Genomic DNA, 10128 nt, shown 5'->3' on the forward strand with positions numbered 1-10128 from the left:
GATTGTCTGGATTGATTCTTTCCTCTCCTCAGCCTGGTTTTGTAGGTGCTAATTGCTGCTCGTTAAGTCATTATGTAGCAGCTAGGTCCTGTGTGTTGAGCTGGTCCCTGAGCAAATCATGATGGTAACTGGGAACACAGCAGCCAGGCCTGCAGCAGTGTCTCCCCTCCCCACCCCAAGACAGACACAGTCCCACAGCGCTCATGGCATGAGTTTTGCTCGTCCCCAGCTTGAAGAGCAGTTCCCCCCAAACCCCTGTACTGATCTCGAAACTTGCAGTTTTCATCCTGCTATGTTGTAACGCCTAGAGGCGACATGAGTTTTGCTTTCAAGAATTTGGGGTGCCATTCCCCCCAAACCCTTGCACCAATCTTCTTGAAACTTGGCAGACTTCATGCTCTCTGCAGAGTCTACCACCCTGGAAAAGTTCATCCAAATCGGACAAAAAACAACAAATTTATAGATATGTTATTGTTTCCCTATTATACCCTATGGCCCGATCACCGAGGTGGCTCCGAAGCGCTTCGGGAAGCCGAACGAGGCCAGCACTTTGACCCGGACGTGCTGCTTTGGACCCTGAAGCATTCAAAGCTTCTCCGGATCCAAAGCTCTGTCCAAAGCCTCGCACAGCCCTACTTATAAGCACGTTCTGTTGAATAGCTTAGGTGCAAGTATAGGATTAGAAGATGCTTTTACCTACAGTTTATTTGCAGACTTTACCTAATCTGTAAGTGTGCTGGTACAGGGACCTTGTAAGCATAGATGTCGGTAGTTATAAGCATACCTATGTGAAAAATACAAAGCCAAAATGCATTTGGCAATTTTAAAAATTGGCCAGATATATTCATTATGTTTTAATAAAAAATTACTTTTGTCTTTGTTTGCATCCATTATTAATTCACTTTCTAAGAATATTCTAGCAGACAAATTTATTAACAGGAACACTAATAAGAAAACCAAAATCAGGATTATTTGTGGAAATGAATTTTGAATTCATAAGCATGTTCTGCTTGCTTCTGTGTAGCACATTAACCTCATTTTAAAACGTATGGTCCTCCACTTCAGTTATATGACCTGTTTCTCCTCTGTTTTCAGGCAAACTAGTCACAGCTTGAATTTCAAATGCTGAACAAAGTGACTTGTCATGAATGATCTGCAGATCAAGAATCATCTCAGATGTTTTTGTGAATTATTTTTCATGAGTAATACATTTGAGATGATATTAACTTCGTTTAAGGACAGTTTGCTAACAGGAAAAGATGCAGATCTATTTTTACTATCAAAACTTTCCTATAAATACTAATCTTTTTTAATTCAACCAGGCAAACTAATTTTTAACGACAATATTTTTCTGCTTCCTAAATAATGCCACTCTCTCTCTCCTAACACTCTTAGATTATCTATGCACTTCAAGAAGTTATATGATGCATCACTTTCTTTATTTACCTATAAACAAAATAATTACTTTTTTCCACAGCTCAAATTAAGCAGATTGATAATGCCTTATGCCTCTGAGAGTTCTTGGGGAAGTTACATAAAAGAATGTACATTGAGGCAGACTCAATATTATTACCTTTGCAACACAATTCATCACTTAGGTCTCCACAGTCATTTATCCCATTACAGGTTTCTGTCAGAGGAATGCATTTCTTATTGGCACAACAGAATTCCTCTGGTGTACATTCTGTAAGACAGGAACAAAAATTAACTATGTGGAAGTTTCTACAAGTCTATAAATGTACTGGGCAATTTCTCATTTATAAGCATACTTTTGCATTAGCTACTCCCCTCCCCCTTGCATTTTAGGGCTTCCTCCAAAGCCCAGAGAATTCAGTAGGTGTCTTTCCATTGATTTCAAAAGGCTTTAATTAGACCTTCAGTATGGCCTCCCTGTTTTTTCCCTTCTCCACCTTCCAGCTGCCTGGAAACCACTCTCTTTGTTAAGTACTCAGATAAAAATGTTAATCAGGCATTTTACTCAATGGTATTAGGGATTAACGTGATGGACACTCTTCCTTGTGAAGGAGACATTGTCTTCAGGAGTATCCAAATTTTTGCTTTTGTGATTATATCAAAAATAGAGAAGATTATAAATTGCCCCAGCCAAGTGCATCTCTCTCTGATGCTACCAAAATAGCCAAACACCAAACCCCCCCAAAACCTGCAACCTAACCCCAATCCTTCAAAACCATACATCATCATATTTTACATATAAAACAAAGAACTATAAAAAAAAAGCTTCAGACAAGGACTGGGTCACTAGTTTACAACAGTAAAGTAATTAATTATTTCAGGTTCAGTCATTTGAGGTGATGAACACCTTGCAGAAAGCACTAAGAATTCATACAATCCAGCTCTGGGTTTTTGAAGCTACTTAATTTCATTGCATTTTCTTCCTGAAAAGAGCAATGGCTAGGAGGATCTCTCCACCAGGGTTAGAAATTATCCAGAAGGATGCAAGATTGTCAAGAGAAGGAGTTTAGAGTTGCCTTTCTTGATTAGGAAGTGAATCCAATTGGGGGTAAAATATTTTGTCATGTTACCCTTTTTGAATGGGTTTCAGAGTATTTGGGGTACAAAGGTTAATTGTATTCCTTGTTTATTATTGTTATTTAAACAGCTGAAAATCATAATAAATTTTACAAAAAAGCAATTCAATACCTCTATATAGATTACTGATAGACATGCACTCCCCACTATAACTCATGGTGCTTTGCAAGAAGCACCATGAGTTACAGTGATCCCCCGGACCCAACTGACTTTCACTGTTGGGTCTGGGAGACTGGGGGATCAAGCTCCAGTTTAGAGTGGCTGCTTTCAGCAGCTGCCCTCCCATAGCCCCCTGCTCCCAGCTCCAGTGTTATCTTCATAATGGGAAGGGGGAAGAGAGTGGAGGGGGCTCAGTTTGGGGTTTCCTCAGCCTAGGCTGGAGGGTGGTGCAAGTGGATTGGAGCTGTCCTCCTACCTCAACCTCCAGCACAGGCTGGGGAAACCCTAAACCAAGCTCCTTTCCCTCCCTTCTCCCCATCCCATTCTGAAGACAGCACTGGGGGTGGAGATGGGCTACATCAGCCCTATCCCACTCCCAGCACCTGCTGACATAAGTTAATGAAGGCACTTGGCTCTGGAGCACCTTTATTTGAACCTTCATGTAATGAGGGTTCAGCCTGTTACGCAATCAAGCTGTTTTTAAGTGCTCTACAGCCATGCACTTCTGTAAGGGCATGGCTGTAGAGCACTTCAGGGACCCAATTGCACAACAAACTGTCACTTCTGTCAGTGCCCACGGTATGTCTATGATGGCATACTTGATAGTGCAGCTTAAAATGAAGAACCTTAAGAGCGTCTAAAAAAACCTCTTTTTCTTTTTACCAACCTCTCTGGTCTTTATGGCATGCCACCTTAGCAAAATTCTTTACACCACCTGGAGCTGATCTCTTAATTAATTTACATTCAGCTAGGCTAGTCTCTAGCCCTCTGCACATCACTTGAAGACACCAAGGTGAAGTGTTGGCATGTTCTGGGACAGTGAATGTCTTTCTGTGATATTCAGCACCCCTATGAAGATACAGTTTAAGAAAACAATTGTTATAACACAGAATACACTTCCTTCTATTTTGTGATATAGAATTGATTTGATTCCCTCCCCCCCCACACACACACCCTGCTGCATAACAGGGTGAGAAGGAATAAATATACCCCATCAATAAAATGGTGAGTCAATAAAAAGGGGTAAGTAAAAGATGTCTCTTTTGGAAGAAAAGGTAAAACAAAATGGGGTTGTTAGTCTGCAAATTGTTCAATACAATTATTCCCTGCACCCAAGTATAGCCCCATCAAATTCACTGTGCCTCATCATGGGCAGAAATTAAACATGTAGGGTCAGACCTTTAGTTGTATGTGGACTTTATTAATCAGGAATTTGGGGAACATCCTGCATCATGCTACATATCTTTGACTTCTCCCGAAGTGAGTGAAAGCCAAAAGTGGTGAGATCAAAGCCAGATTGAGCCCTTAATAAAATTATCTTTTGGTAGCCTTATTCTTGCTTTAATATTGATATTCTCCTGCATTAAGAAATCTGTGTCAAGTAAATAAGCAATTACAGAGGCTTGTCATGGCTAAATATGTAATGTTCAACCAAGACTCAGTGCTCTGTCTTGGTACAAATCCCTGCCCATGTTGCTTGAAAAGTTAATGGCCAGGACTGGGAATTGAACTCTCTCTCATAGTTATTTTGTGGGGCTTTACTGCAGGATAACAGGTCTCATGTAGCATGAAATTGTCACTTAGGTCTTAGATACAAATTCATTTGCAGCTACAGAATGGAGTGTTATAGGCATGGACACATGTGCAGTGCCCCTTGACTGGAGCACTACAAAGTTGCCTCAGATCATGCTCTCTAGCCAGGGGACAATAGGCTCCCTGGAAAATTTGACCGATAAACTCTTGCCATCACAGGAACAGCTGATTGGGTTATCTGAAAGCTGCCCAAGATGGCAACACTAATTGGGGGTCTCTTCTGCCAACCCAAGATGGCAATGGCTGATCTTGTAGGCCCCCCTTCTTGATCAGTTGTGGCTCTCTTATCTGAGAACTCACTCCCTTTCTGGGGAGTTGGGTATCAAAAGTAGTCCCTGGCCACCCATGTGTGTGGAGCAAGTGAAGAGAACACTGTCTCCTGGTCCTGCAACAGTGGCTTCAAAAACAAACCTGGGGGTGTTGGGAGTGGCAGCTCTTTCTGCCACCTGGTGGTGCCCTGGCAACACTGGTTTCCCCATGCAGCATTGCCCTTTTCTATACAAAAACCCTACAAAACTTACGCTTCAAAGCCATGGTGTCTGCAGGCTACATTTGCTTCATTCATACTCCATTTGTTGTTACACAGAAATAACTTCTCAGTGTTGTTCACAAGCTTTACTTGAATTACACCCTCTGACTCTGAATCTCCATAGTTCAGAGAAACATCAAACGTCTCTAAAACAAGCAAATGCATAACCCAGAACACTGTTATCCTTGCAGAAGGGTATTAGAGGAAAGATGAGCTCAGAAAAAATATGGAAGGGTTAGACAAGTAGTGGAATAGATTATGTAGGGAGGTTGTAGAATCTTATCAAAGGAGTTTTTTAAGAATGGCTTAGACAAGAGATGCTCAACCTCTGGCCCACAGGCCAAATGCAGCTCACAGAGCCTTAGAATCTGTCTCGTGGGGCTCCCTGTGCCTTGGCAGTGGGGAAGCAGTGGCAGTTAATACTATGCCCCCAGCCCACTTCCAAAATCTCAAGCCCCACGTTGTGGGTCAGAGCCAGGCCACAACCCCCACTCCCCATGGCCAGATCAGGCCTGGGCCACACACCCTTCCTTCTACATGGCCTGGTTGGAGCAGGGCCATGCTCCCTTCTCTCTCAGCAGCGTTGGGCCATGCCCCTTTCCCTCCACTTGGCCAGGTTGCGGCTGAGCCATGCCCCCTTCCTCCCGGGGGCCAGACCATGCTTCCTTCCACCCAGCCTAGTCAGATTGGGGCTGGGTCATGTCCCTTTCCTCCCACAGGGTTGGATCAGGGCTGCGTCTTGCCCCCACAACTGGGCAGGGATGGGGCTGGGCCATGCCCCCTTTCTCCTCACAGCTGGATCAGGGCAGAGCTGCCCCCAACCTCCCACTATGCAGCCAGATGGGTCCCTACTATGTATGCTGTGTGCCAGATTGGGTCCACAGGCCAGACTCAACCTGTGGAGGGATTGGGCAATGCCCATCCAGCCCCACAGACAAAAAGGTTGAGCACCACTGGGTTAGACACAAGACTTTAGGAATGGTATAGCTATAGATGATCCTGCCTTGGGGCATGGGCAAACACTAAGTGGCTTCTTGAGTTTCCTCCCTTTGCAAATAAATTAACATTGTTTTTAATCTGTAGAGAGTAAAGTACCTACAAGTTATCAATATACGCTTGGAAAATAGGATTCTAATACCTCCATGTATGTAATTGCCTTTACTCATATACTTTGCTTCTGGGTGCTGACATTCATAGCTCTTCAGCTGACAGTAACTTCGGAATGTTTTTCCATTGATAGAAGACACTGAGGTGCCATTCTTTGGGCACTGGTAGGGAAGCTTGCAAATACAATTTCCTGACACACATCTCTTCCAGGGCAGACAAAAAACTTTCTGACAAGAGTCCTGTGTGTATTTCTCTTTTAAACATTCTTCTAACAGGTGTGTCTCCTTGTGAGCTGGTTGAACCTGCTGAACTGGTTCTTTATTGTACTCAGAGGTCTGGTTCTGGAAGACCTAAAATAAAGAAAAAAAATGAAATAAGTCTAAGAAGCAAATGAGCTGCTATTTGGGTCCATTTCAAAATCCACTGAAAGCACTGCATGTCCTTCTATTGATTCCAACTGGGTGTTATATAAGGCCCATCACTACCCTTTTTCTTGTATCAAAAGGGCCTTTCACATCAGGTGTTTTTAGTATTATATATGGTTGCCCCACACTATCTTCTTCCTCTTCCTTCCTTTTTTTTTAAACTTATTTGGGGTTTAGTTAACCCTCTTTCTTTTTGAATCTCTCACCAGGGTCTCTTCTTTCTGATTTCCTGCATATGTAACAGTCTTGCCTTTTCAATATGTCAGTTTTAGTACACAGCAGATTAGAAAATTTTACCCCAGAAGTTGAACACATTAAAAAGGGTATGATGAATTGACATTCAGTGGGATTTACAGTAAATTGCTATAGGGGTGTGTGAAGCAGGCTGCATTTGATTCGGATTCAGATTCGGCTCAAGTCAGGGACAGTGAATCAATTTTTTGATTTGGATCACTGTCCCCGATTCAATTCAGCCGAATCTGAATCTGAAGATTTGATGCTGATTTAGAGAATCAGCGATTCAGCCATAGACACAGCTTTAAACGTTTTTTCTACATATCTCGAGGTACTAGTACGTCTCGTGAATGCTGAGATGCTGGGGTAGATGGAGCATCCCACAAGAGCGCGAGGGGCCCCACCATGTGCTCGGTAGCAAGTACTTCTGGTCCACTTCCAGGCCTGCTGGGGAGCATGCAGGGGAGCCCCCCTGTGCCCTGCTGGCTCGACGATCAGCTGTGAGGCAACACCAGGTGCCCCCCCCAGACCCAGGAAGCAGGCAGTCACTCAGCTGGGGAGGCATGGGGGCCCCCCCTGCGTGCTCACCAGCAGACCCAGAAGTGACCCCCACATTCCTGTGGGGTGCTGCATCTGCCCCAGCATCACAGCATTGACAAGCCGCCTGGTACCTTGAGGTATGTAGAAAAAACATTTAAAGCTGCGTCTATGTCCAAATATCTGAATCTTTCTGAATCTCTCCAAATTGATTTGGAGGGTTCTGATTTGATTTGGATTTGGAGATTCGGCCACCGAATCAGGCCAAATTTTTGCTTAATCGAATCAGGGACCGAAGCTTCGCACAGCTGTAAATTGCTACTAGCAAAATTGCAGCTGGATGCTTCAGAACAGGTGTTCTTTTCTGGCCTAATTTTCTTTAAGTGTAACCTACACATTTTTAAGGAAGCACATGTGAGCAAATTAAGTGAGAGAGAGATTTGAATCTAAAGTTTTCCTTTAAGGTCTACTGTGGAAACAATTATGTATAATGAACTTTTTGCAAACTTGAACATTAAATACCGGTATATTTCATGGCCATATATTTTCTTGCCTCATGCACAAACACAAATTTGTTGGTTGGTGGCCTATGCTACCCTGTAGTTCTGGCCCTGGCCCATGTGAGTTGTGTGTTGATTTACACCTATACTGACTGACACAGAGCCCCAGTAATTTCATTCAGGGCCTGATTAATGCATAGGCAAACTAGGCACATGCCTAGGGCCCTGAGCTGGGGGGGTGGGGAATGCAGTGTGGTGCAAATGGCCCTGTTCGCCTTCCCTCCTCTCCTCTCCTTTCCCCTCTCCTGGATGCCTGCGGGGAGGGTGCCGCTAGGTAAATATAATTTCTTTTTCAGCTTTGACCTAGTTCGCATTCACTTGCTGGCCAGCCATGAGAGCAATACAAAACAAACAATGAGACTCATTTGCATACCTATCTTGCATATACCTGGACTATGCAAGCAAAATATGTAAACGAGTCCTCTCCTCACTTATACTACATTGCTCATGGTAACTCGCTAGTGAGTGAATGAGAACCAAGTCACACACCTTCGCAATGGCAGCACCAAGAGGGGAAGGTATTCTTTCTCCTGCTGTAGCTGCTCTAGGGGTGGGGAGGCCTTGGCTCCTGGCCTCTCCCACCCCTGCCTAGGGCCTGCTAAATGGTTAATCTGGACCTGATTTCACTGAATGTTTGGCACTTTTCCTTGCTACTATTTTAGATAAAAAGAATGTTGAAATATAAAAATTACATCAATCAGACTTCTGCATACAGATATAAGAAAAAAGTTAGCCCCCAGATTTGGCTTGGCATTCTTGAACGGGCTTGTTAAATCAATATAATTCAAGTCTAAAGTACTACAGTGAAATCCTGATCTGCTGAAATAATGAGTGCTTTGTTCCAGATTTGAGTGGAAACAGGATTTCACATAGAAACTTTACCCTGTTGTGTAATCGTATCAAATTTGTCCTGTTATTCATGGGTCAATACTTATTCAATTAATTGAATTATATCGTGATAGAATTAAAACAATGAGACAGATCCTATTGTCCTTATTCAGGCTTAATTCTCATATTTCACTGGAAGTTTTGCCTGAGTATAACCTGAGAATAAACAGAAGAATTTGACTACCTGGGGCCCTATTCCTGCAACTGAATCAAGTTAGGAGTAACCCTGAACCCATGTGAAACTCCATACAGATTTGGCCCGCTGACATAATACCCAACTAGAATAAATAAAGGAAAGAAAAATATACATCAAGATTCAGATATTCAAGGTTGGAATAATTATATCAGTACCATTAAAGGAAATTTAAAAATCATCTGTTTTTCCCAGTTAGTATTTAAGAAAAAAATATTGTTTCATTTAAAATAAATGAAATTCTTACCTTTCCTCCGTAAGTACAAAAGAAGACACATGAAAAACCTAAGAGCAGCAATACTTTCATGATGAAGAGTTTTAATCCTTCCTTTTTAGATGAATTTCTCTGGCTAGGATTGTTTTTAACCACAGATATTTGTCTGTGTTTAATTTTTAACCTTTAGTAAAATATTTAAAAGTTTGTTTAGAAACAGAGTGCAAGAACCCTCACATTGACTGATAAATCTAAGCATGTTGTGAGTATACTGTCTCAGTTTATCTGGTCTTACGGTAACAAGACAAGATAACAAAAGTAAAGTCTTTAAAGTAAATTATTAAGGGGAAAATCCCATTAGGAATTTACTTTTCCAAGCTCTAAACGTCACTGATTTTTGCTAAGACTACCCTAGAAATTCTCAGGAAATTCTACCCTAGTTCTTAGTTGGCTTCATGTATGTGTCTCTAAGTAATTCTGGAACAGAATACATTTCTTCACAACAGCTAGAAGAAGTAATACCAGGAAGTACCATGCATCACTTTTCAACAACCTAGATGGTCATCATTCAAGATTACGTTTGGTACATTGCTCAATGCTTTGGCAAGTAGTACAAACAACATTGTGCTCTCTACTAAGGGAGAGTCAAGTTGCAGGAACATTTTTTTAATGAAAAGAAAAAAATAACCAACATAAATCACTTCAGATTCCAAAAAGCCAGAAATAACACTATTGCTTTTGCACGCAAAACGAAAAAATATCCTACATAGTGTGGTGCTGACAGGCTCACAGAAAACTAAAGTTATGACTTCAGATGTGCTGAAGTCAAGCAACATAAAAATTCTCTGTTATGAATAGGGGCTTTCTGGTGATGGCATGCACAGAGATGAAGAAAACATGATTGTGGCCACAGTGCTAGTTTACCCACTTGCCTTTGGGCACACCACACACCTGACTCGTCTGCCACACCTTGTTAATTAATTAGGATGTTAAGGCAGGAGGCTGCCCATTCTTGCCCCGATGCCAGGGGGCGCTATCTGAGGCTCTGTTCCTCCCCTACACCACAGTCCAAGCCTCGCAGATGGCATCCAGATGTTACAGTGCTCCCGGCCTACAGCCGGACCAAGCTTAGGCCTCGT

At 42.5% G+C, this 10128-nt stretch overlaps 1 protein-coding gene across 5 annotated transcripts in view; it reads right to left on the minus strand.

Moving 5' to 3' along the window:
* The window catches only part of CFI (complement factor I), a 34105-nt gene extending 24635 nt beyond the window's left edge, over window positions 1-9470 (minus strand). For 3 of the 5 annotated variants that reach the window (XM_019521966.1, XM_019521965.1, XM_019521963.1), the window contains exons 1-5: window positions 9023-9470; window positions 5970-6288; window positions 4824-4977; window positions 3377-3558; window positions 1574-1684 (exon numbers count right to left, since the gene is read on the minus strand). In XM_019521966.1, coding sequence (XP_019377511.1) covers window positions 1574-1684; window positions 3377-3558; window positions 4824-4977; window positions 5970-6288; window positions 9023-9082 — 826 coding nt within the window. In that variant the 5' untranslated portion in view covers window positions 9083-9470. The remainder of the gene's footprint in view (window positions 1-1573; window positions 1685-3376; window positions 3559-4823; window positions 4978-5969; window positions 6289-9022) is intronic. The other 2 variants (XM_019521967.1, XM_019521964.1) reach the window with 1 other exon arrangement.
* Between the last annotated feature and the right edge of the window lie 658 nt (window positions 9471-10128).

This window comes from Gavialis gangeticus, unplaced genomic scaffold (genome assembly GCF_001723915.1).
Source record: "Gavialis gangeticus isolate Ggan-Ray unplaced genomic scaffold, GavGan_comp1, whole genome shotgun sequence".
In the NCBI taxonomy this organism is placed as follows: Eukaryota; Metazoa; Chordata; order Crocodylia; family Gavialidae; genus Gavialis; species Gavialis gangeticus.